The sequence below is a fragment of the Eucyclogobius newberryi genome, unplaced genomic scaffold (assembly GCF_026437365.1).
Source record: "Eucyclogobius newberryi isolate DKJ021-1_F unplaced genomic scaffold, fEucNew1.0.hap1 SCAF_3, whole genome shotgun sequence".
Taxonomy (NCBI): Eukaryota; Metazoa; Chordata; class Actinopteri; order Gobiiformes; family Gobiidae; genus Eucyclogobius; species Eucyclogobius newberryi.
In genome coordinates, this window is record NW_027315945.1 from 39,581,975 (window position 1) to 39,609,142 (window position 27,168).

The 27,168-nt window shown below is 47.1% G+C and overlaps 1 protein-coding gene across 1 annotated transcript; it reads right to left on the reverse strand.

The window, feature by feature from the left end:
- Window positions 1–4,958: 4,958 nt before the first annotated feature.
- Window positions 4,959–13,355, reverse strand: LOC140374612 (uncharacterized). Its single transcript, XM_072461541.1, has 5 exons — window positions 13,208–13,355; window positions 12,999–13,129; window positions 8,333–8,555; window positions 6,272–6,435; window positions 4,959–5,212 (listed from the first exon to the last, which is right to left on the reverse strand). Exons 1-5 carry the CDS (start codon window positions 13,353–13,355, stop codon window positions 5,060–5,062), a joined length of 819 nt encoding a protein of 272 aa, XP_072317642.1. The 3' UTR covers window positions 4,959–5,059.
- Window positions 13,356–27,168: the final 13,813 nt, after the last annotated feature.

The window sequence follows — 27,168 nt, forward strand, 5'->3', positions numbered from 1 at the left end:
CCGTGGTCAATACCAGCAAGCCATACATCATTTTAAAGCTTATTTTCTCAACAAAACGAATATGTCATTGAATAATTTGCCCCAAGAAGCAATTGCCAATAGTTTGTGAGAAAGTCTCAACTTTTACAAACGCATGTCCTGTTTGCTGTTTATGACGGACGAAACGGCTTTAATTCTGTACATCCTTGTACTCAGTCTGTCCGTAAGGAACCATTGAAAAACAAAATCCACTTGTATTTTTCCTGAAGTTTTCCGATTTCGAGATATTGTCAAGTAAACAAACTTTTCTTCGTTTCTCGCCGGACGAGAATGCGCTTGTCCGGCGCATTTCTCCGTCCATAACAAATGACCTGTTTGACTTATACGATAGTGTTTGACATCGATCTCTTCCTTAGACTGTTTCCTACAGAATGAGACCATCCACCATCTGTCACCGGGTTTGTTTGCTACAGCCTCCGGAGGAAAAAAATGCGGCGCTTCCGCAGCGCGCGTCCATCTTTGTTTTTAGCCCTTAGCTTCTGCTAACAGGCACGCAGGAGATTTTGAGTGACATATTATTCTAGCCAATGAGATTAGCTTTAGAAAGAGAGGCGGGACAAAGGCCTTATTGACACAGAATCTTCTGTATTCTCGTGCGTAAGGCTCCGGGAAGGCTGTAAAGAGCCAGATTTCTCGGCAGGATTTTACGCATAACGTTTTCTGAGTTTATTAGCCTTTTGGACGTGCATATTGTTAGATATATGTATTATTATACCAATACAAAAATAAAATAAAAATATTATTATTATTTATTTTTTTTAACCTCTATATGAGAAATTCATGGGTAAACTCATATTTACACATATTTTTTTTTTTAGCGGTTATAATTGCTATTAGTGGCCTACAAAACATCAAAATGTATGTTTTATGATCATAGAGGAGCTAAAATTGTAATAAAACAGTTTGGCACAGTTGGCACATATTTGGATCACTTGTTCCGAATATACTTTTTGATACAAAAAGGTCAACAGCACCAAAATGCCTGTTCCTAGAGATCTGAAACTTTACACAGTTGTTGTCAACAAGATAAACATCATGTACAGTGAACAGCATAAGCACACAATGAAATATGTCATGCTCAGGACCATTACAAATTAACAATATTCAGGCGAGACTAAAAAAGGATGTTTTGTTTATGTTTGGGCCTCTGTAGTGTAAGTTCTGAAGCCCTGACAGTGTTCATGTGCACATCTGCAGAAACTAGAAGGCCTAAGCTTTCTAATGATGCATCACACTTGCATGAGGTCTGTAAGATTCTCTTTTAATAAGCAAAGCCATTTGGGTCCAACCATTGTGCACAGGGCGAAAATAGGTGGATGGAAACCAGGTTAAAGGCTGAATGGACGATTTTTTGTGTCTAAGCGCATTGATCTATCATAATATAGTTCCCTCAGTGTACGGGACAAAATGAAGACGGAGAAAGACAGTTCAAGCTCAGAAGAGACGGAAATCTACAGAGATGATGCGACCAGAGCGATAATGAACAAACGCACTTCTAGCCGCGATGCTCTCGTGTGCGTCCGCACGGGCGACGCACACGACGCTTCAGTTCTCAACTCGCCGTCCATTATTCCTTTAAATATGAACTTTCTTTAACTGAAGATTTTTCATTAGTAATAAAAGAGGATTTGTATTTTTAAATAGTTGAGTTCATCAAACAAGGACCTGGTTTAGTCCTGGTTTAGTCCTGGTTTAGTCCTGGTTTAGTCCTGGTTTAGTCCTGGTTTAGTCCTGGTTTAGTCCTGGTTTAGACCCAGTTTAGGTTCCACACCTTCACTGTTGGACTAAAAAGCCTTGGTTTGAGTCATTATCCCCGGCTCTGCCTGTAGAGGGCGGTGTCTCTTTAGTTTATGGGTCATATTTCTGTCACTGCATCGATCCAACTGTCAATCACACGCTCCATCCTTCACTCACTCATGAACAAGACCTCAAGATACTTGCACTCCTCCACTTGGGGCAAGGACCCCCCACCCACCTGGAGAGAACAAGGACCCCCCACCCACCTGGAGAGAACAAGGACCCCCCACCCACCTGGAGAGAACAAGGACCCTCCACCCACCTGGAGAGAACAAGGACCCTCCACCCACCTGGAGAGGACAAGGACCCCCCACCCACCTGGAGAGAACAAGGACCCTCCACCCACCTGGAGAGGACAAGGACCCCCCACCCACCTGGAGAGGACAAGGACCCTCCACCCACCTGGAGAGGACAAGGACCCCCCACCCACCTGGAGAGGACAAGGACCCCCCACCCACCTGGAGAGAACAAGGACCCTCCACCCACCTGGAGAGGACAAGGACCCCCCACCCACCTGGAGAGAACAAGGACCCTCCACCCACCTGGAGAGGACAAGGACCCCCCACCCACCTGGAGAGAACAAGGACCCTCCACCCACCTGGAGAGAACAAGGACCCCCCACCCACCTGGAGAGGACAAGGACCCCCCACCCACCTGGAGAGGACAAGGACCCCCCACCCACCTGGAGAGAACAAGGACCCCCCACCCACCTGGAGAGGACAAGGACCGTTTTCCGTCTGGGATGAGAATCAGCTCCAATGGTTCTCAGACGCTTCACACTCGGCTGCTCCGGTCATACAGGGACCGGACAGCCCTGAGCAAAGGGCCCCGAACCCCGTACTCCCGGAGCACCCCCCAAAGAACACCCCGAGGGACACGGTCCAAAGCCTTCTCCAGATCCACAAAGCACATGTGACTGTGCAAACTCCCATGAGCCCTGGCGCCCCCTGGTGGAGAGTCTAGAGCTGGTCCAGTGTTGCACCACCAGGACCTAAACCTGCTCCTCCTGAATCTGAGGTTCTATGGGTCAGATTCTCCTCCAGGACCTGGAACAGACCCTATGGGAGTCTGAGGAGTGTGATCCTCTGTAGGTGGAACACACCCTCCCCCTTCTTGACCAGAGGGGCCCCGCCCCGGTCTGCCAGTCCAGAGACACTGTCCCAACAACCTCAGTGACTTCATCTTGGGTGATGGACGAGTCCTTCTGAGTCTTCAGTCTCTGCTTCTTCAGAAGACGTGACAGTGGGATTAAAGACGTCCTCAAAGTCCTTCAACCGTCCGAGCACATCTCCAGTCGAGGTCAGAGGTCAGCAGGTCTCCACCTGCTTCTCCACCTGCTTCTCCACCTGCTTCTCCACCTGCTTCTCCACCTGCTTCTCCACCTGCACCGTAAACGTGTTGGTGAAGCACTGCTTCCTCCTCCTGAGGCGCCGGACGCTTTGCCAGACTTTCTTTGGGGCCGAACGATAGTCCTCCTCCATGGGCTCCTCAAACTCCTCCCCAAACTCCTCCCCAAACTCCTCCTCAAACTCCTCCTCAAACTCCTCCTCAAACTCCTCCCCAAACTCCTCCCCAAACTCCTCCCCAAACTCCTCCCAGTCCCGGGTTTTTGCCTCTGCGACAGCACGAGCTGCTCCCGCTTGACCTGTCGATACCTGTCGATGACCTCAGGAGACCTACAGCCAGAGTGACCTGTAGGTCTCCTTCTTCAGTCTGACCACATCCCTCACTTCCGGTGTCCACTACCGGGGTCGGGGGTCACTGGAGACCATGTGACCACAGCTCCGAGCAGCCGCATCAACAATGAAGGTGGAGAACATGGTCCTCTCAGACTCAATGTCCCCAGCGTCCCCCGGGACATGGGAGGAGTCTCCTGGACGTGTGAGGTGAAGACTCTCCTGACAGAGGCTCCACAAGACGTTCCCAACAGACTCCCACAATGCACTTGGGTCAGCCAAGTCTGTCCGGCTTCCTCCTCCGGATCCAACTCACCACCAGGTGGTGCTCTACAGCTCCGCCCCCTCTCACTCTACAGCTCCGCCCCTCTCACTCTACAGCTCCGCCCCCTCTCACTCTACAGCTCCGCCCCTCTCACTCTACAGCTCCGCCCCTCTCACTCTACAGCTCCGCCCCCTCTCACTCTACAGCTCCGCCCCTCTCACTCTACAGCTCCGCCCCTCTCCAGGAGAACTGGACAGTGCACTGTCCAGTTCTTCTCCCAAGGACTCTAAGAAGGTCGGGGCCTCTGTTGTTCGGCCCTGTAGGACGACACAAGAGTGAGAGACATGTCCCCCACCCGAAGGTGAAGGGACGCGACCCTCTCGTCCACCGGAGTGAAGTCCAACACGTGACGGCTGAGCTGAGGGGCTATAAGCCCACACCAGCTCCACCCACACTGGCCCCACCCACACCGGCCCCTCCCACACCGGCCCCGCCCACACCGGCCCCTCCCACACCGGCCCCGCCCACACCGGCCCCGCCCACACCGGCCCCACCCACACCGGCCCCTCCAGGAGATGGTTCCAGAGCCCAAACTGAGCGTGGACATAAACATAAACCTGGTATTTGCTCGTCTGGAACTGCCACAACTTTTGTTTTTCTCGGATGAATAAAGAGTTAAAGCCTTTTGTTGTCGGGTCGTTTCTGTGAAGGTCGTTCAGCTGCTTCTGGGAGAGTTCAAAGGTCGTAAAAGCAAAGTGAGTTCAGCAGCCGTCAACTCAACACACCGCGCTCAGGCCCGCGCTCAGCCCCGCGCTCAGCCCCGCGCTCAGCCCCGCGCTCAGCCCCGCGCTCAGCCCCGCGCTCAGGCCCGCGCTCAAGCCCGCGCTCAAGCCCGCGCTCAGGCCCGCGCTCAAACCCGCGCTCAAGCCCGCGCTCAGCCCCGCGCTCAGCCCCGCGCTCAGCCCCGCGCTCAGCCCCGCGCTCAGCCCCGCACTCAGCCCCGCGCTCAGGCCCACGCTCAGGCCCACGCTCAGCCCCGCGCTCAGGCCCGCGCTCAAGCCCGCGCTCAAGCCCGCGCTCAGGCCCGCGCTCAGGCCGGCGCTCAGCCCCACGCTCAAGCCCGCGCTCAAGCCCGCGCTCAGCCCCGCGCTCAGGCCCACGCTCAGCCCCGCGCTCAGCCCCGCGCTCAGGCCCGCGCTCAAGCCCGCGCTCAGGCCCGCGCTCAGGCCCGCGCTCAGGCCCGCGCTTAGGCCCGCGCTCAGGCCCGCGCTCAGGCCCGCGCTCAGGCCGCGCTCATTCCCGGTCTTTTTGGCGGCGAGTCCAAAGCAGAGATCCAGAGCAAGTTGTGTTTTTCCGGCGGGTTCTGGTTCTGGTTCTGGTGCAGCTGCTTTCCCGGGGCTTTGGTCTGTGTCCACAGCGCCCCCTTCAGGCCCCTCTGAGGACGAGCACAAGGCGGGACACGGTCAGACTCAGAACACGCTGCAGATCGATTATGCACCGATTAATCGACCCAACGATTAAAGTCGACATGTCATAAAAGAAGGTCCTAAAAAAGCCCTTAAAGTCTGAACTTTAGGCTCATTTTATTTGTCGTTTTGGAACCAGACGATTTTAAATGTTTTAAAAATCAGACAAACCAGTTTTTATTATATTTGGATTCTCAAGGTTCAAAGTTTAAACTGATTCTGACACAAAGACACAGTTTAGTTTAGTTTAGTTACGGGTTTAGTTACGGGTTTAGTTACGGGTTTAGTTACGGGTTTAGTTACGGGTTTAGTTACGGGTTTAGTTACAGGTTTAGTTACAGGTTTAGTTACAGGTTTAGTTACAGGTTTAGTTACAGGTTTAGTTAGAGGTTTAGTTTAGTTACAGGTTTAGTTACGGGTTTAGTTTAGTTACAGGTTTAGTTACAGGTTTAGTTACAGGTTTAGTTTAGTTACAGGTTTAGTTACAGGTTTAGTTACAGGTTTAGTTACAGGTTTAGTTACAGGTTTAGTTACAGGTTTAGTTACAGGTTTAGTTACAGGTTTAGTTACAGGTTTAGTTACGGGTTTAGTTTAGTTACAGGTTTAGTTACAGGTTTAGTTACAGGTTTAGTTTAGTTACAGGTTTAGTTACAGGTTTAGTTACAGGTTTAGTTACAGGTTTAGTTACAGGTTTAGTTACAGGTTTAGTTAGAGGTTTAGTTTAGTTACAGGTTTAGTTACGGGTTTAGTTTAGTTACAGGTTTAGTTACAGGTTTAGTTACAGGTTTAGTTTAGTTACAGGTTTAGTTACAGGTTTAGTTACAGGTTTAGTTACAGGTTTAGTTTAGTTACAGGTTTAGTTACAGGTTTAGTTACAGGTTTAGTTCTGTGAGTTGTTTTGTTGGGGGTTTATTTGGTGGAACAGCTTAAATATTTCAGTCTGAGGACAAAAGACACGACTGTGACAAAGGAAACGTCCAGAACAAAAGCGCTCAGTGTTTGTGACGAGGACGAGCAGCAGAACTCACGTAGCTCAGGAGGAAGAGGAAGAACACGATGAACGCCGCCATCATTCCAATAGCTCCACAACCGGCCAGGAATCCCAGAGTGGGCGTCGACCTCAGCGCGGCCCTCACAACGTGTGCGTCCTCCAGGCGGTTCTCCGGCTCGGAGGGTTTCTCTGTGGGACAGCCTGGAACCAGACGCAAACGGCTTAAACCCAGAGACGCAAACGGCTTCAACCCAGAGACGCAAACGGCTTAAACCCAGAGACGCAAACGGCTTCAACCCAGAGACGCAAACGGCTTAAACCCAGAGACGCAAACGGCTTCAACCCAGAGACGCAAACGGCTTCAACCCAGAGACGCAAACGGCTTCAACCCAGAGACGCAAACGGCTTCAACCCAGAGATGCAAACGGCTTCAACCCAGAGACGCAAACGGCTTAAACCCAGAGACGCAAACGGCTTCAACCCAGAGACGCAAACGGCTTAAGCCCAGAAACGCAAACGGCTTAAGCCCAGAGACGCAAACGGCTTCAACCCAGAGACGCAAACGGCTTAAGCCCAGAGACGCAAACGGTTTCAACCCAGAGACGCAAACGGCTTAAACCCAGAGAGACAAACGGCTTCAACCCAGAGACGCAAACGGCTTAAACCCAGAGACAAATGCGTCAGCAAAACACATCCTTAAATCCATGAAACGCCTGTGACTAAAGCAGCTGTGAAACTTTCCGGACAAAACCAAAAACCAACAAGATGATTCAACACTTTTATTTAGACCTGGTCTAGACCTAATTTAAACGCCCACAGTCTCAGATCTGGTTTAAACTTGAACTAAACTGAACCTTTATTTCCTGAAAACATTAGCTCACATTTAACACATTAGTGAAACTTGAATCACACTGAAGTCTGGAGGAAACGGGCGTGGCACATGTGACGATCCTCGAGCACAAACTTTAATCACATGAGCCGGACGTCCAAACCACAAGCTTCCTTTAACCAGGAGTTGTGAGTTTGAATCCTGATTTGCTGCATGTCTTCCCCGCTCTCATCCCCATCTCACCCTGTCCTCTGTCTGATAAAGCCTACGGGCTAAAATATCAAATAAAAGAGAACAGAAAACAAAGAAGTTGTAAAATAACCTGGTTCTCTTTGGGAAAGTCCCGCCATGTTATTCATAAACGGAACAATGTAACGTCACAGACTTTTTTCATATTTGAAATGAATATTTGACCAATAACTCCAACGAAAAGTGGGTTTTTGAGGCATTTCATTGTGAAACTACAAGACGTGTTGAAACTGTGGGCGGGACAATGTTGACTCCAGCGTTACTCAAGAGTTTATCACTGTAATTCAGATGAATCCCACAGCAAACAAACCCTCCTGGAGTTTTATACTGTACTATATTTGAGATACAGAATATTAATGAACCACATTCTGCCCACATTCTACCCACATTCTACCCGTATTTTACCCACATTCTGCCCGTATTATACCCACATTCTACCCGTATTATCCCCACATTCTACCCGTATTCTACCCACATTCTACCCGTATTATACCCACATTCTGCCCGTATTATACCCACATTCTACCCACATTCTACCCGTATTATACCCACATTCTGCCCGTATTATACCCACATTCTACCCGTATTATCCCCACATTCTACCCGTATTCTACCCACATTCTACCCGTATTATACCCACATTCTGCCCGTATTCTGCCCACATTCTACCCGTATTATACCCACATTCTGCCCGTATTATACCCACATTCTACCCGTATTATCCCCACATTCTACCCGTATTATACCCACATTCTACCCGTATTATCCCCACATTCTACCCGTATTCTACCCACATTCTACCCGTATTCTACCCACATTCTGCCCGTATTATCCCCACATTCTACCCGTATTATACCCACATTCTGCCCGTATTCTACCCACATTCTGCCCGTATTCTACCCACATTCTACCCGTATTCTACCCACATTCTGCCCGTATTATACCCACATTCTACCCGTATTATACCCACATTCTACCCGTATTCTACCCACATTCTGCCCGTCTGTGTTGGCTCTTTACCTGTGACTCTGAGCCGCACTCGTCCCTCTCGGTTCTGCTCCCCGACAGGTGCAGCCAGGTAACACAGGTAAACTCCTTGGTCAGAGCAGTTCACTGTGGGCAGCTTCAGGCTCAGTGTGTCCTCCTCCAGAGAGACCCCAGTGTCCGCGCCCACGTACCACCTCATGGTGCCAGCGGGCATCGCCATGGAGACCAGGCCTGTGAGACGAGGCTCCACGCTCTCCTGCAGAGCACACGCTTTAGAGAGGGCCAGACATCAGCCAATCACAGAGCTCCATGGAGACATCAGCCAATCACAGAGCTCCATGGAGACATCGGCCAATCACAGAGCTCCATGGAGACATCAGCCAATCACAGAGCTCCATGGAGACATCGGCCAATCACAGAGCTCCATGGAGACCAGGCCTGTGACGGCTGATGTTTGAGGATGGCGGTGGGACACCGCTGTAGGCGGCGCTAGCCAAAAGTACTTGAAATATTTGCGCCGCCCACGGCGCTCGATATGGAAAGCCAATATGATCACACTCCACCACTTAGGAGCGGCGTATCGCGGCGTATTTTTCTTTATTTTACAAAATAAAGCGGCGCTTTTAATGCTGTGCGCCGTAAACGAGCGCCGTAATTTACACCAGATGGAGCTCCTAAGTGGCAGAGTGTGATCATAATTGTTGGATTGATATATTTTATCTTGCTAATGTATCATGTATATTATGCTTGACATTTAGTTTGCTTAAAAGTCTAAGAAGTGATTCTAAGTGTGTGAGCTGTTTGCAGACGGAGCAGTTTCTCATGGACGAAAACAGATGGAAAAATTGTACTCGCTTCGCTACGACAGGTTTAATTTACTTGTTAGCTTCACTACCAACCGTCTATGACAGACGGTTGGTATGGCCTACACTATGAATACATTTCAGCACTTTACATTGTTGACATAGACTATGTCAACAATGTAAAGTACTGAAATGTATTCAAAGTGTTGGCCAGCTGTCCTGTATGTGACCTGGACCAGTGACCTGTCCACTTAGGGGCAGCTGGTTAATGTGTGACTAGGGTCCTTAATGAAAGGCAGGTTGGACGGAGGAGACGGGCAGAGCGCTCAGAGTGGTGGACTGTCCAGTGTGTGGACTGTCCAGTGTGTGGACTGTCCAGTGTGTGTGCTGTCCAGTGTGTGGACAGTCCAGTGTGTGGACAGTCCAGTGTGTGGACAGTCCAGTGTGTGGACTGTCCACACACTGGACAGTCCAGTGTGTGGGCTGTCCAGTGTGTGGACAGTCCAGTGTGTGGACAGTCCAGTGTGGACTGTCCAGTGTGTGGACAGTCCAGTGTGTGGACAGTCCAGTGTGTGGACAGTCCAGTGTGTGGACAGTCCAGTGTGTGGACAGTCCAGTGTGTGGGCTGTCCAGTGTGTGGACTGTCCAGTGTGTGGACAGTCCAGTGTGTGGACAGTCCAGTGTGTGGACTGTCCAGTGTGTGGACAGTCCAGTGTGTGGACAGTCCAGTGTGTGGACTGTCCAGTGTGTGGGCTGTCCAGTGTGTGGACAGTCCAGTGTGTGGACAGTCCAGTGTGTGTGCTGTCCAGTGTGTGGACAGTCCAGTGTGTGGACAGTCCAGTGTGGACTGTCCAGTGTGTGGACAGTCCAGTGTGTGGACAGTCCAGTGTGGGGACAGTCCAGTGTGTGGACAGTCCAGTGTGTGGACAGTCCAGTGTGTGGACAGTCCAGTGTGTGGACTGTCCAGTGTGTGGACAGTCCAGTGTGTGGACAGTCCAGTGTGTGTGCTGTCCAGTGTGTGGACAGTCCAGTGTGTGGACTGTCCAGTGTGTGGACTGTCCAGTGTGTGGACTGTCCAGTGTGTGGACAGTCCAGTGTGTGGACAGTCCAGTGTGTGGACAGTCCAGTGTGTGTGCTGTCCAGTGTGTGTGCTGTCCAGTGTGTGGACTGTCCAGTGTGTGGACAGTCCAGTGTGTGGACAGTCCAGTGTGTGGACAGTCCAGTGTGTGGACAGTCCAGTGTGTGGACAGTCCAGTGTGTGGACAGTCCAGTGTGTGGACAGTCCAGTGTGTGGACTGGAAGCCTGGTCCACTTTGTCGTTTCTCCCCTGTATTCCACCAGGGTTAAAGGGTTTTAAAGGGTTTTAGATATGGATGGTCTAAAACTTCCTATTTCTTTTAACGTTGTCTTTCTTCTCCGAGTAAAAGATTTAGTTCGATCAATAATGGCTTTCCATACTTTTGGTACCGTGCGAGCGCCCACGGAGCGGCGCTCCTCGCCCGCGGCACCTGAACGCAGCAGCACCCTAAAATGCCCGCGGCGTGCGCACGGTTATCTTAATACCTGGCCCGCGGCAGCATGGCGGCCCGCCATGCAAAAAGCGCTCAGCGAGAACACTGTCAGCCAATCACAGAGCTCCTCCTTGAATGGTCTGAGATACAACTTCCCCTCAGTCTACAACAGCCTCTTAAAACCGTGGACTGGATCACAACAATCACATGAGTCGGTTCAGATCATTTCCACTAATCTCAACGCACGGGTCCCATTTAGTCCAAACCTGGCCCTGGCCCCGGCCCCAACCCGATCCCGGCCCAGACGTGTTCCCCTGCCAGACGTCCACAGGTATCCACTCGGTGTGACCAACAGGAGTTTAGAGGCCCAGATACAGTTAAGGTAAGTGAGAGGCCAAGACTCGGGGGGGCCTCCAGACTCGGGGGGGCCTCCAGACTCGGGGGGGCCTCCAGACTCGGGGGGGGGGGGCCTCCAGACTCGGGGGGGGGGGGGCCTCCAGACTCGGGGGGGGGGGGGGCCTCCAGACTCGGGGGGGCCTCCAGACTCGGGGGGGCCTCCAGACTCGGGGGGGGCCTCCAGACTCGGGGGGGCCTCCAGACTCGGGGGGGGCCTCCAGACTCGGGGGGTCACTTCTTGTTGCTAAAGCAGCTGCAGCTGTTTGAAACACAATGCGATTCACTGAACACATTGTGCTTTATTATTAGCACATGTTCTCACGCAGTATTTATACTTCATGACAAAGTACTTCCACCCTGACGCTCAGGAACTGAAATCATCCCTTCCACATTCTGTCTCTGTCTCTGTTCCTTGTTGTTGTTGTTGTTGTTGTTGCTTTTAATGGCGGCCAAACTGCAGAGTGGCATTTACCACCATCTACTTTAGACTTGAGACTTGTCCCGCCCCTGCTCCTTATTTGGACGTGAACGCTGCACTTTGAACGACGCTTTCCTTATTTGAATGATCAAAGAGACGCACCAGTTGAGCCCCGCCCTTTAGCCACGTACAAAGTTACACAATTACACAGCTACTACAGGAAATACTCCTCTAACTCCTCCTCTTTACCGTCGCTCCAGTGACTTTACTTCCTCCAGTCAAAGAGACGTTATTTTCTGGTTAATCTTGAATAAACAGATCTGACCAGAAACGATGCGGAACAAGGAACAAACAAGTAACCACCGGGAGGTCGAGCCTCCTGCTGGTGCCAGAGTCAGGACTAAACATGGACCGGCCTCCTGCTGGTGCCAGAGTCGGGACTAAACATGGACCGGCCTCCTGCTGGTGCCAGAGTCAGGACTAAACATGGGCCGGCCTCCTGCTGGTGCCAGAGTCAGGACTAAACATGGACCAGCCTCCTGCTGGTGCCAGAGTCAGGACTAAACATGGACCGGCCTCCTGCTGGTGCCAGAGTCAGGACTAAACATGGACCGGCCTCCTGCTGGTGCCAGAGTCAGGACTAAACATGGACCGGCCTCCTGCTGGTGCTAGAGTCAGGACTAAACATGGACCGGCCTCCTGCTGGTGCCAGAGTCAGGACTAAACATGGACCGGCCTCCTGCTGGTGCCAGAGTCAGGACTAAACATGGACCGGCCTCCTGCTGGTGCCAGAGTCAGGACTAAACATTTGGCGTTTACTGTAAATAATCTGTATTTTCAGGGTTCAAGTTTAAATTTTAAAGTTCAATGTCAGGTCTTTTGTGTGAATGTTTAATGTTTTTATGAACTAACGTTTGTTGCTGACGCATTGATTAATATGCACTGTCCAATTAAGATAAAATAAAGAAAAGAAAATGTTTGAAACTCTTTAGTTTAAATTTTCAGATGTAATTGTCCGATGTTTACGTTTGAATCATCGGAACTAAATATGAATTATTCTGTGTTAAATGAGTTGAACGTAGAAAAGCTGAATTTGTCCATCTCGAGCGCCATATTTTGCATCTTTTAGACATTTTACACTTGGGAATTCTTAATTATTCATCAGTTTTACTGCCACTCTGGAAAACACGTTCGGTTAAAATTAACTTTTAATAAATACGCACATGAAACGCGTATCAAGAAAAATAGATAATAAGAATAAAATGACAACAACAAGGGAATGACATGCAAATTGTAAACTCAAAAAGGCCAAAGTCGAAAGAGGAAGTGAATCTAAAAGCTTCAGCAAACTCTAGATTCTGTTTAAATTAACATTGTTTAATCTGTTTCGGTTGTGATTTTGTAAAAACAAATTAAATAGAAAATGTGGCGTCGCTTAAGAACTTTGCTGCGTCACGAGAGAAAGAGATAAAGACTTTGTTCTGTTTGTTCTGTTAGTTGTTTCTTTAGGCTCTGCAGCAGACACTAATTGGTTCTTGCACTAAAACATTTGCTCGTCGCGTTCGTCGCACCTTGTACCACCGGACCGCGTGGTACCGGACCCGGGGCTTCACCACCGCGGTGCAGTTCAGCGTCGCGTTCACGTCGGCCGCAGCGGTCACGAGCAGCACGGCCCCAGAATCCTCCGCGCGGACGCACGCCACTGGGGGGGGGAAACACCAGGCACAAATTACGCAAAAGCTCCGTGACGTCATCAAGGTGAGACTGGGTTCAAACTTACTTAAGAAGATCAAAACAAACATGGTGTATTGTCGCGTATGGGCAGAAGACGCCAACACTTGGCTCTCGTTCTCCTCCGGCTCTTTATATAGAGCTGCACACGGCGCGAGCCGCACCACGTGGGCTGCCCTCGCGCCGTGTGCAGCCATGCTGACGTCATTACGTCATCGTGTTACGTACAACAGTGCCCAGGTGGAGAGTGTTTTCATAGTGAGAGTCAAAGATGAAAGAAAGCCACATTTTGTCCCATGATTGCGCCAATGAGGACGTGAGCACGAAGTCAAGAGCCATGACACTAGATGGCACTGATGGCACTGATCATCAATTCACGCGCGCAACAGAAGAAGAGAAGAGAAGAGGAGAAGAAAGAGTCATTGAACAGCGCGTCTTCTGCACAAACTGTTTTATTCACGCGCTTGTCTTCTTGGCGCTCTCTTTCTCAGCGTTACGTCTTCGTTTGGCAGCTACAGTGAGACATGTCCATGAGGGACATGTCCAGACACCGCTCCTGGAGCATGACTAAGCTTTTCCTCCTTCTGACCGGTGAGTTAGTCTCTAAAGTCCAGAGGAATCCGTTTGCGGACGTATTATTTCTAATACTAAGAAATACTAATATTTATTTTGCGCAAATTTGACCAAAACGCGCATGCTTTGCTAATATTTAAGGCCTTTACTCATTGGCTGCAGAGTCCAGCTGTTTCCGGAGCCGCGGCACAAAATCGCATGGCAGTTCCGCGGCTCTGTAGACACTCATTCATGACGCACGTGACTGTAATATACTTGTATTGTATGTTTAGCCGAGCCGGGTCTTCAGACTTTATTACATGTGCGGGAACTCCGGAAGTAGGTACGGACCGCAGTAGGGACATAATACGCGATTGCGCAATACATTACAGTGACGCAGTGACTAAAACGAAAGTAACTTTGCGTCATTCTTTTCAGTGAATGTTAGAGATTTGTCCAAAAGTCTTAGACCTTAGACTCTAAGGTCATTCCTCCAGATCACAACATTTAGTTTGAAAGAAACGAATTTCATTTATGAATGAAAAGTAACCCACATTCAGAGAGTTACCTTCAAAAAGGCTTTGTCAATCATATAATATTATATTATAATATTATTATATATCTTTTATATTAAAAAAAGAAAGTCTGCTCTTTGTGTAATTTGTATTATATATATATATATATATATCTCATTTTGTAATGAATGAAGGCAACAAATTGATGCGTGTTAACAATTGTAAAGTATTGTAAGTTAAAGATATTGTAAAGGTCAAGGACAAAGTGCTCCACATACAATGCATAAAATAATTAATTACAACATAAGAAACAAGAATGAGCACGAGTACAAACGACTGAATAAAAACAAGAGCAGTTTTTACCCAAAGTGCAACTCTGAGTTATTGAAGGTCAAAACATGGGTCTTCAATAACGATTCAAACGTGTTAAGAGACGGTGCGGTTCTAAAGTTCAATGACGAATGTTCCAGAAAAAGCTCCGTCGCCTCGAGTCCTTGTTCTCTCCAGGTGGGTGGGGGGTCCTTATCCTCTCCAGGTGAGTGGGGGGTCCTTATCCTCTCCAGGTGGGTGGGGGGTCCTTGTTCTCTCCAGGTGGGTGGGGGGTCCTTATCCTCTCCAGGTGAGTGGGGGGTCCTTGTCCTCTCCAGGTGAGTGGGGGGTCCTTATCCTCTCCAGGTGGGTGGGGGGTCCTTGTTCTCTCCAGGTGGGTGGGGGGTCCTTATCCTCTCCAGGTGGGTGGGGGGTCCTTGTCCTCTCCAGGTGGGTGGGGGGTCCTTGTCCTCTCCAGGTGGGTGGGGGGTCCTTGTCCTCTCCAGGTGAGTGGGGGGTCCTTGTTCTCTCCAGGTGAGTGGGGGGTCCTTGTCCTCTCCAGGTGGGTGGAGGGTCCTTGTTCTCTCCAGGTGGGTGGGGGGTCCTTATCCTCTCCAGGTGAGTGGGGGGTCCTTGTCCTCTCCAGGTGAGTGGGGGGTCCTTGTCCTCTCCAGGTGGGTGGGGGGTCCTTATCCTCTCCAGGTGAGTGGGGGGTCCTTGTCCTCTCCAGGTGGGTGGGGGGTCCTTATCCTCTCCAGGTGAGTGGGGGGTCCTTGTCCTCTCCAGGTGGGTGGGGGGTCCTTGTCCTCTCCAGGTGGGTGGGGGGTCCTTGTCCTCTCCAGGTGGGTGGGGGGTCCTTGTCCTCTCCAGGTGGGTGGGGGGTCCTTGTCCTCTCCAGGTGGGTGGAGGGTCCTTGTCCTCTCCAGGTGGGTGGGGGGTCCTTGTTCTCTCCAGGTGGGTGGAGGGTCCTTATCCTCTCCAGGTGAGTGGGGGGTCCTTGTCCTCTCCAGGTGGGTGGGGGGTCCTTGTCCTCTCCAGGTGGGTGGGGGGTCCTTGTCCTCTCCAGGTGGGTGGGGGGTCCTTGTCCTCTCCAGGTGGGTGGAGGGTCCTTGCCCTCTCCAGGTGGGTGGGGGGTCCTTGTCCTCTCCAGGTGGGTGGGGGGTCCTTGCCCCAAGTGGAGGAGTTCAAGTATCTCTGGGTCTTGTTCACGAGTGAGTGAAGGATGGAGCGTGAGATCGACAGTTGGATCGATGCAGTCGCTGCATCGACTGTTGTGGTGAAGAAGGAGCTGAGTCCAAAGACAAAGCTCTGGATTTATCGGTCACTCTACGTTCTGACCTCACCTATGGTCATGAGCTTTAATGACCCAAAGGACAAGATCGCGGAAACAAGCGGTCAAAATTAGTTTCCTCTGTCAGGTGGCTGGGTGCTCCCTTCGAGATAGGGGAAGGAGCTCAGTCACGGGGGGGGGGAGCTCAGAGTAGAGCCGCTGCTCCTCCAGCTGAGGTGGCTCGGGCATCTGTTCCGGAGCCTCCTGGGCGACTCTCTGGGGAGGTGTTCTGGGCATGTCCCACTGGGAAGAGGCCCCAGGGAAGACCCAGGACACACTGGAAGGACTATGTCTCTCGGCCGGCCTGAGAATGCCTCGGGATCCCCCCGGAGGAAGTGTCTGGGGAGAGGTAAGTCTGGGAGTCTCTGCTTAGACTGCTGCCCCCACGACCCAGATAAGCGGAAGAAGATGGATGGTTCACGACGTGCTTTGTTCAAGTCTGCCCAGACCTTAAATGTCGATTAATTTCATTCTTGTGTCTGTAGTTTGTGTCTGTAGTTTGTGTCTGTAGTTTGTGTCTGTAGTTTGTCTGGTTCTGATGAGTTTGTGTCTGTAGTTTGTGTCTGCAGGATGAACTGTGGCCCGGGCGTGACCCAGCTCCAGAAGACTTACAGTTTTTGTGACAAAGACGTAAAAATCACCATGAACCTCACATGCGAGAACATCTTCAACATCGGGAAAAAAGTAAGACCCGAGACACAATGGAGCGAAATAAATGCATGTGAGGGGCGTGGCTAAAGCTAGTATGTCTGAGGGGCGTGGCTAAAGCTAGTGCGTGTGAGGGGCGTGGCTAAAGCTAGTGCGTGTGAGGGGCGTGGCTAAAGCTAGTGCGTGTGAGGGGCGTGGCTAAAGCTAGTGCGTGTGAGGGGCGTGGCTAAAGCTAGTGCGTGTGAGGGGCGTGGCTAAAGCTAGTGCGTGTGAGGGGCGTGGCTAAAGCTAGTGCGTGTGAGGGGCGTGGCTAAAGCTAGTGCATGTCAGGGGCGTGGCTAAAGCTAGTGCATGTGAGGGGCGTGGCTAAAGCTAGTGCATGTGAGGGGTGTGGCTAAAGCTAGTGCATGTCAGGGGCGTGGCTAAAGCTAGTGCATGTCAGGGGCGTGGCTAAAGCTAGTGCATGTCAGGGGCGTGGCTAAAGCTAGTGCATGTTAGGGGCGTGGCTAAAGTGAGCGTGCACAGGAACAGTTTTGCCTCATTTCTTTGACTTCTCTGCAAAGAGAATCAAGTCAGTTTGGAGACAAAATGGTTATTTTGTGTTCCTCTTGTTTTGGCCTTAGTCTGCGTTCTCTCTCTCGTCCCATCATCCGGCTGTGCTGTGAAGCTCCTCCCCCTGAGCTAAAGTCCTCCTGGAGCCTGAGAGCCAGAGTGCTTTTGGAGCTAGAACTCACAAATGTCAAATGTCTGCAGGTTCTTGCTCGAGGGTCGAGGGCCTACACCCACGTCGAGTGGCCGTTTGAGTTCTTGAGCGCTGAAGGAAAGATGAAGATCCTGGACGGTGTTAACTTCACTCACCGGACCGTCTGTGAGCTGCCAGTGAGTACTAGTGCGACTTCTACTTATATTTGTACTTATATACCAGGGGTGTCAAACTCATTTGGGTCACGGGCCGAACATAACATAAATGAAAAGCTTTATACAGCCAACGCTGTTTTTAAGCAATTACTGGATCGATTAAAAGAAATGATGTAAGTATGTATTATGTTCTCATAAACTGAAATGTATTAAGAAAAACAAGTGTAATTTCACCAACACTGCTTGATTTTATGTGCATCACAATTTCAGAGTTCATCTACAGAGATAAACATTTAGTCAGAGGTATTTGAACTGAAAAATATTGTATTTGACATAACAAAATAGTAGTTCTCTGTAGTTCTCTGTAGTTCTCTGTAGTTCTCTGTAGTTCTCTAGTTCTCTGTAGTCATCTGTAGTCATCTGTAGTTCTCTGTAGTCGTCTGTAGTTGTCTGTAGTTCTCTGTAGTCGTCTGTAGTTCTCTGTAGTCATCTGTAGTTCTCTGTAGTCGTCTGTAGTTGTCTGTAGTTCTCTGTAGTCATCTGTAGTTCTCTGTAGTTCTCTGTAGTCGTCTGTAGTTCTCTGTAGTCGTCTGTAGTTGTCTGTAGTTCTCTGTAGTCATCTGTAGTTCTCTGTAGTTCTCTGTAGTTCTCTGTAGTCGTCTGTAGTTGTCTGTAGTTGTCTGTAGTTGTCTGTAGTTCTCTGTAGTTCTCTGTAGTCATCTGTAGTTCTCTGTAGTTCTCTGTAGTCGTCTGTAGTTCTCTGTAGTCGTCTGTAGTTGTCTGTAGTTCTCTGTAGTCATCTGTAGTTCTCTGTAGTTCTCTGTAGTCGTCTGTAGTTCTCTGTAGTCGTCTGTAGTTGTCTGTAGTTCTCTGTAGTCGTCTGTAGTTCTCTGTAGTCGTCTGTAGTTCTCTGTAGTCGTCTGTAGTTGTCTGTAGTTCTCTGTAGTCGTCTGTAGTTCTCTGTAGTCGTCTGTAGTTGTCTGTAGTTCTCTGTAGTCATCTGTAGTTCTCTGTAGTTCTCTGTAGTCGTCTGTAGTTCTCTGTAGTCGTCTGTAGTTCTCTGTAGTTCTCTGTAGTCATCTGTAGTTCTCTGTAGTCGTCTGTAGTTGTCTGTAGTTCTCTGTAGTTCTCTGTAGTCGTCTGTAGTTGTCTGTAGTTCTCTGTAGTCATCTGTAGTTCTCTGTAGTTCTCTGTAGTCGTCTGTAGTTCTCTGTAGTCGTCTGTAGTTGTCTGTAGTTCTCTGTAGTCGTCTGTAGTTCTCTGTAGTCGTCTGTAGTTGTCTGTAGTTCTCTGTAGTCATCTGTAGTTCTCTGTAGTTCTCTGTAGTCGTCTGTAGTTCTCTGTAGTCGTCTGTAGTTCTCTGTAGTTCTCTGTAGTCATCTGTAGTTCTCTGTAGTCGTCTGTAGTTGTCTGTAGTTCTCTGTAGTTCTCTGTAGTCGTCTGTAGTTGTCTGTAGTTCTCTGTAGTCATCTGTAGTTGTCTGTAGTTCTCTGTAGTTCTCTGTAGTCATCTGTAGTTGTCTGTAGTTCTCTGTAGTTCTCTGTAGTCGTCTGTAGTTGTCTGTAGTTCTCTGTAGTTATCTGTAGTTCTCTGTAGTCGTCTGTAGTTGTCTGTAGTTCTCTGTAGTCGTCTGTAGTCATCTGTAGTTGTCTGTAGTCATCTGTAGTTGTCTGTAGTTCTCTGTAGTTCTCTGTAGTCATCTGTAGTTCTCTGTAGTCGTCTGTAGTCGTCTGTAGTTCTCTGTAGTCATCTGTAGTTGTCTGTAGTTCTCTGTAGTCGTCTGTAGTTCTCTGTAGTCGTCTGTAGTTGTCTGTAGTTGTCTGTAGTTGTCTGTAGTTCTCTGTAGTCATCTGTAGTTGTCTGTAGTTCTCTGTAGTCGTCTGTAGTTCTCTGTAGTTCTCTGTAGTTGTCTGTAGTTCTCTGTAGTCATCTGTAGTCAGGCCTTATGACACTTCGTCATAAGGCGCTGGTACAGCTGGCAGCCCGGTGTAAACGCTCTCTCTTCTTTCTCACACTTATTGTGCTTTATCTCCTATATTTTGTAAATATAGTTCGTATATTTTTCGTATATTTTTTCTATTTTACTGTACGATAGGGACACGCGCTGGAATAGTTTTTTAATTCAACTGTTTTTGACTTTTTTCGGCTGGATTTGAGCGTTTTTCGTTGCGTTCGTTGTGTTGTTGTGACGTGAGCTAGCTCCGAGCGAGCCCTCTGTAGTTCTCTGTAGTCCTCTGTAGTTATCAGTAGTTATCAGTAGTCCTTTGTAGTCCTCTGTAGTTATCAGTTCTCTGTAGTCCTCTGTAGTTCTCTGTAGTCATCTCTAGTTCTCTGTAGTCATCTCTAGTTCTCTGTAGTCATCTGTAGTTCTCTGTAGTCATCTTTAGTCCTCTGTAGTCATCTTTAGTCCTCTGTAGTCCTCTGTAGTCCTCTGTAGTCCTCTGTAGTCCTCTGTAGTCATCTGTAGTCCTCTGTAGTTCTCTGTAGTTATCAGTAGTTCTCTGTAGTCCTCTGTAGTTCTCTGTAGTCCTCTGTAGTCATCTTTAGTCCTCTGTAGTCCTCTGTAGTCCTCTGTAGTCATCTGTAGTCCTCTGTAGTCCTCTGTAGTTCTCTGTAGTCCTCTGTAGTCCTCTGTAGTCCTCTGTAGTCATCTGTAGTCCTCTGTAGTCCTCTGTAGTTATCAGTAGTTCTCTGTAGTCCTCTGTAGTTCTCTGTAGTTATCAGTAGTTCTCTGTAGTCCTCTGTAGTCCTCTGTAGTCATCTGTAGTCCTCTGTAGTCCTCTGTAGTTCTCTGTAGTTATCAGTAGTTCTCTGTAGTCCTCTGTAGTTATCAGTAGTCCTTTGTAGTCCTCTGTAGTTATCAGTAGTCCTTTGTAGTCCTCTGTAGTCATCTGTAGTCATCTGTAGTTCTCTGTAGTTCTCTGTAATCATCTTTAGTTCTCTGTAGTCATCTGTAGTTCTCTGTAGTCATCTGTAGTTCTCTGTAATCATCTTTAGTCCTCTGTAGTCCTCTGTAGTCCTCTGTAGTCATCTTTAGTCCTCTTTAGTCATCTGTAGTCATCTGTAGTTCTCTGTTCACCTGAACTGACTCACCACAAAGTACAAACACACATGGAGCCTTTAACCTGTTTCCATCCACCTATTTTCGCCCTGTGCACAATGGTTGGACCCAAATGGTATTGCTTATTAAAAGAGAATCTTACAGACCTCATGCAAGTGTGATGCATCATTAGAAAGCTTAGGCCTTCTAGTTTCTGCAGATGTGCACATGAACACTGTTAGGGCTTCAGAACTTACACTACAGAGGCCCAAACATAAACAAAACATCCTTTTTTAGTCTCGCCTGAATATTGTTAATTTGTAATGGTCCTGAGCATGACATATTTCATTGTGTGCTTATGCTGTTCACTGTACATGATGTTTATCTTGTTGACAACAACTGTGTAAAGTTTCAGATCTCTAGGAACAGGCATTTTGGTGCTGTTGACCTTTTTGTATCAAAAAGTATATTCGGAACAAGTGATCCAAATATGTGCCAACTGTGCCAAACTGTTTTATTACAATTTTAGCTCCTCTATGATCATAAAACATACATGTTGATGTTTTGTAGGCCACTAATAGCAATTATAACTGCTAAAAACAATATATGTGAAAATGTGTAAATATGAGTTTACCCATGAATTTCCCATATTATAATATTTTTATTTTATTTTTGTATTGGTATAATACATATATCTTACAAAATGCGCGTCCAAAAGGCTAATGAAATCAGAAAACGTGATGCGTAAAATCTAGTCCCTCCTGCCCAAAAATCTAGGCTCTTTACAGCCTTTACGCACGTGAATACAGACGATTCTGTGTGAATAAACCCTAAGTCCCGCCCACCATTCTAAAGCTATTCTTATTGGCTAGAATAATATGTCACTCAAAGTCTTCTACGTCACTAAAACGTTAAAAACAAAGATGGATGCTCGCGTCGGAAGCATCGCATTTTTTTTTGCGGATGCTGTACAAAACAAACCCATGGACAGAAAAAAATGGTGGATGGTCTCATTCTGTAGGAAACAGTCTGAAGAAAAGATCGATGCCAAACACCGTCTTATAAGTCGAACAGGTCATTTGTTATGGACGAAGAAATGCACCGGACGAGCCGGACGAAAAGTATGAGCCAGAGAAGAAAACTTTGTTTATTTGACAATATCTCGAAATCGGAAAACTTCAGGAAAAATACAAGTGGATATTGTTTTTCTATGGATCCTTACAGAGAGACTGAGCACAAGAATGTACAGACTTAAAGCCGTTTCGTCCATCATAAACAGCAAACAGGACATGAGTTTGTAAAAGTTGAGACTTTCTCACAAACTACAGTGATCCCTCGTTATAACGCGGTTCACTTTTCACGGTCTCGCTGCTTCGCGGATTTTCATCATGCATTGTGTTCTGCATTCTGATTGGCTAAACAGTCTCTCCGTGTCTTCTCTACTTGTGTGTCAATAACGTTATGGATAAATATGTACACGTACGTAAAACCGCTTGCCAAATTGAAGTTTGAGAGGCCGGTGAGAGCGCGCGTGTGAGCTTCAATGTTTTATGGAGTATTTCATTGTATAATAACTGTAAAAAAATAAAGGATTCTACTTCGCGGATTTTGACTCCCGCGGGTTCTTCTTGGAACGTGACCCCCGCGATAAACGAGGGATCACTGTATTGGCAATTGCTTATTGGGGCATATTATTCAATCAATAAATAAAGTAAATCAATGACTTATTCGTTTTGTTGAGACAATAACCTTTGAAATGATGTATAACTTGCTGGTATTGACCACAGAAATAAAAGTGATGATGTATGAGAACTTTTGTAATTTGGAAAATGCTCTTTTGTCGAGTTTCGACGCTCAAGTTGAGTCGTGGGCCAAATATTATGTACAAAATAAAACAATAAAAAAATAAGAAATAAATAGCTTTTTACAGCCGTAATAGTTGTGGAGACTGTTGCACAAATGTGCAGCAGGTGAAAGACTGAGTCCATGTTCAGCAGCAGCAGCAACAGGAACATGGACTTTTGATGTGATTTATGATGTGACATGTTCATATCATAAACATGTTCCTGCTCAAACTCAATATGAGCTATTTTCATAGTTTAAGTTGATCTTAGTGACAAATGATTCATGTAGTGACTCAATGAGGTCATTGTGTTTGTGTCACAGTCACATTAGTGTGTCACAGTCACATTAGTGTGTTCACAGTCACATTAGTGTGTCACAGTCACATTAGTGTGTTCACAGTCACATTAGTGTGTCACAGTCACATTAGTGTGTTCACAGTCACATTAGTGTGTTCACAGTCACATTAGTGTGTTCACAGTCACATTAGTGTGTCACAGTCACATTAGTGTGTCACAGTCACATTAGTGTGTCAGTCACATGTTCACAGTCACATTAGTGTGTCACAGTCACATTAGTGTGTTCACAGTCACATTAGTGTGTTCACAGTCACATTAGTGTGTTCACAGTCACATTAGTGTGTCACAGTCACATTAGTGTGTCACAGTCACATTAGTGTGTTCACAGTCACATTAGTGTGTCACAGTCACATTAGTGTGTCACAGTCACATTAGTGTGTCACAGTCACATTAGTGTGTCACAGTCACATTAGTGTGTTCACAGTCACATTAGTGTGTCACAGTCACATTAGTGTGTTCACAGTCACATTAGTGTGTTCACAGTCACATTAGTGTGTTCACAGTCACATTAGTGTGTCACAGTCACATTAGTGTGTCACAGTCACATTTGTGTGTCACAGTCACATTTGTGTGTCACAGTCACATTTGTGTGTCACAGTCACATTTGTGTGTCACAGTCACATTTGTGTGTCACAGTCACATTTGTGTGTCACAGTCACATTAGTGTGTTCAGTCACATGTTCACAGTCACATTAGTGTGTTCAGTCACATGTTCACAGTCACATTAGTGTGTTCACAGTCACATTAGTGTGTCACAGTCACATTAGTGTGTCACAGTCACATTAGTGTGTTCACAGTCACATTAGTGTGTCACAGTCACATTAGTGTGTTCACAGTCACATTAGTGTGTTCACAGTCACATTAGTGTGTTCACAGTCACATGTTCACAGTCACATTAGTGTGTCACAGTCACATTTGTGTGTTCACAGTCACATTAGTGTGTCACAGTCACATTAGTGTGTTCACAGTCACATTAGTGTGTTCACAGTCACATTAGTGTGTCACAGTCACATTAGTGTGTCACAGTCACATTAGTGTGTCACAGTCACATTAGTGTGGTCACAGTCACATTAGTGTGGTCACAGTCACATTAGTGTGTCACAGTCACATTAGTGTGTCACAGTCACATTAGTGTGTCACAGTCACATTAGTGTGTTCACAGTCACATTAGTGTGTCACAGTCACATTAGTGTGTCACAGTCACATTAGTGTGTCACAGTCACATTAGTGTGTTCACAGTCACATTAGTGTGTCACAGTCACATTAGTGTGTCACAGTCACATTAGTGTGTTCACAGTCACATTAGTGTGTTCACAGTCACATTAGTGTGTTCACAGTCACATTAGTGTGTTCACAGTCACATTAGTGTGTTCACAGTCACATTAGTGTGTCACAGTCACATTAGTGTGTCACAGTCACATTAGTGTGTCACAGTCACATTAGTGTGTTCACAGTCACATTAGTGTGTTCACAGTCACATTAGTGTGTTCACAGTCACATTAGTGTGTTCACAGTCACATTAGTGTGTTCACAGTCACATTAGTGTGTCACAGTCACATTAGTGTGTTCACAGTCACATTAGTGTGTTCACAGTCACATTAGTGTGTTCAGTCACATTAGTGTGTTCACAGTCACATTAGTGTGTTCACAGTCACATTAGTGTGTTCACAGTCACATTAGTGTGTTCACAGTCACATTAGTGTGTCACAGTCACATTAGTGTGTCACAGTCACATTTGTGTGTCACAGTCACATTTGTGTGTCACAGTCACATTTGTGTGTCACAGTCACATGTTCACAGTCACATTAGTGTGTCACAGTCACATGTTCACAGTCACATTAGTGTGTCACAGTCACATTAGTGTGTCAGTCACATGTTCACAGTCACATTAGTGTGGACACAGTCACATTAGTGTGGACACAGTCACATTAGTGTGTTCACAGTCACATTAGTGTGTTCACAGTCACATTAGCGTGGACACAGTCACACAGCAGTGCAGCAGAGCCGCGTGGGGGAGGGGCGGCCACCGGCGGCATTGTGGGACGTGTAGTTTTAGCGATAAAAACTGTTACGGATGTAACTACGGTTCTATGAACGATTTAAAAAAATTAAAAATGTTTAAAAAATATATATAAATTCGAAATGTTCGGCGGGCCGGATTAAAACGTCTGGCGGGCCGGATGTGGCCCATGGGCCTTGTGTTTGACACATGTGTTATATACTTATCAGGCTGAGAAATAGATTTTCAAAGTTAGGGGCCAGGGGGGCCCCTATCTAAAAAAGTTAGGGGCCCCCCAGCAATTTCAGGGGCCCACAAGCACGCGCGGTATCGCGGCGTCATAAGAACAAGATAAATTTGTTGTTTTAACCTTGTTATTAGCATGTAAAACAATTTAAAGCACTTTTATTTGATATGAAGAGCACAAATACTGAATTCCTATAAACCAGAGATCATGAAATATTCTGAATCATAATCTTCTTGTCAGGAACAAATCAAGTATCAATATTGTTAAAATAGAAGCTGTAAGAGTTCTGTTAAATACCAAAGCTTGTCACATAAATACCAGTGCCTTGTGTCCCTTTTGAGGAAAGGCCAAACACACGGTGCAGTACAATAATCCTGCTCCTGTCAGACTGATGCAGGGGACAGGTGTGTCCCACCACTCCATATACTGCCTGTCCCATCATTCTTCTCATCACTTTTTTTTTTTTCTGTTCATCAGTCACTTTTAGTTTTTTTGGTGGGGGGGATTTTCCCCCTTCCACATTGACATTGTCCCTAATGTGTAAAATTACAGCTTTTGTTACAAACAACTTTAAAAAGACTGAATTGTGGAGAGTAGAGATTGACGCCGCCAACCTAGATATCACTTTTGGCGCAAAATTAGACCGGGCATTTCCGAGTACAACCGAACGCAGCGGCCAATCAGATGCCCGCTTTCATCGAAATTAGATCACGGACACCGCTCAGCCAATGAGAAGCGAGAAGACTGCGAAGTGGCATGTCTGTCAAAACCAAACTTAAGCGATGAAAATGCTCCAAATATGGCCAAATTACTAATTAAATCTTTATTTTTTTTCCGAGGAATTTTGATACAGGGGCACGGCGGGCCCCCTCCTAATTCAAACCCCGCCCCACCAGCGATTTGAGGGCTTACGGGCCCCGGGCCCCCGTCTATTTCGCAGCCTGCTTATACTTATACTCTAGTGCAGGGGTGGGCAACTATTTTCCTCCGAGGGCCATATTCAAATCCAGGCAAGAAGCGGAGGGCCCTGATCATTGGTGTTATTTTTTTTTTTTTTATATAAAGTTTCTGTCAAATATAGGCTATTTCATCTATTATTTAATTAATTTCATGTCATCTTTATTAAGGATACAAGTACAGATAGATGCCTAAGGGCAAAAAAAATAAAACATTTTTTTAAAATATTACTTGGCATGTTTGACGGGCCGGATTATAAAGACAAACGGGCTGTAGTTTGCCCACCCCTGCTCTAGCGACTTATATGTTATTTTCACACTTACAACTGCATTTCATACTCCAGCGCAACTTATATATGTTTTTCTCTTCTCTTCTATTATGCATTTTTTGCTGGTGTGATTTATAGTCTAGCTAACATGCTAGCTACATCCCCTGCTATAATATAGCATTGTTTAAATTGTGTTTCTTGTTGGATTATTGTGTTTAAATTGTGTTTCTTGTTGGATTATTGTGTTATGCTAAACTCTGCTGTGTTCCTGACAGGACGACCTGTTGGAGGAGGTTCTGACCGACTATCAGGTCTCTCCGTGCTCCAGACCAAATCACGCCGCTGCCCATCAGGGTAAGAGTCAACACTGACCTCTGAGTGGACGTCTGTGACTGTGGCTTATCCTGTTTGTCTTTAGGACGTCCCATGGCCGTGCTGGTGGGCGTGGCTCTGCTCTTCGTCCTCTTCCTATAAGAGGATCTGAAGCTTCACTTTCCGTTCTGGACCTTCTCTGCACTTTAGATGTTTACAACGCTGTAAACTTAGATCTGCTGCTGAATGTTTTTATATTTGTGACGTTTGTGAAGCTCAGCAACAAAACCACTTCACACACTGAACTGTAATACACTGTTACACACTGTTAAACACTAACACACTGTAACACACTGTAACACACTGTAACACACTGTAACACACTGTTACACACTGTTAAACACTAACACACTGTAACACACTGTTACACACTGTTACACACTGTAACACACTGTTACACACTGTTAAACACTAACACACTGTAACACACTGTAACACACTGTAACACACTGTAACACACTGTTACACACTGTTAAACACTAACACACTGTAACACACTGTTACACACTGTTACACACTGTTAAACACTAACACACTGTAACACACTGTTACACACTGTTAAACACTAACACACTGTAACACACTGTTACACACTGTTAAACACTAACACACTGTAACACACTGTTACACACTGTAACACACTGTTACACACTGTTAAACACTAACACACTGTAACACACTGTTACACACTGTAACACACTGTTACACACTGTT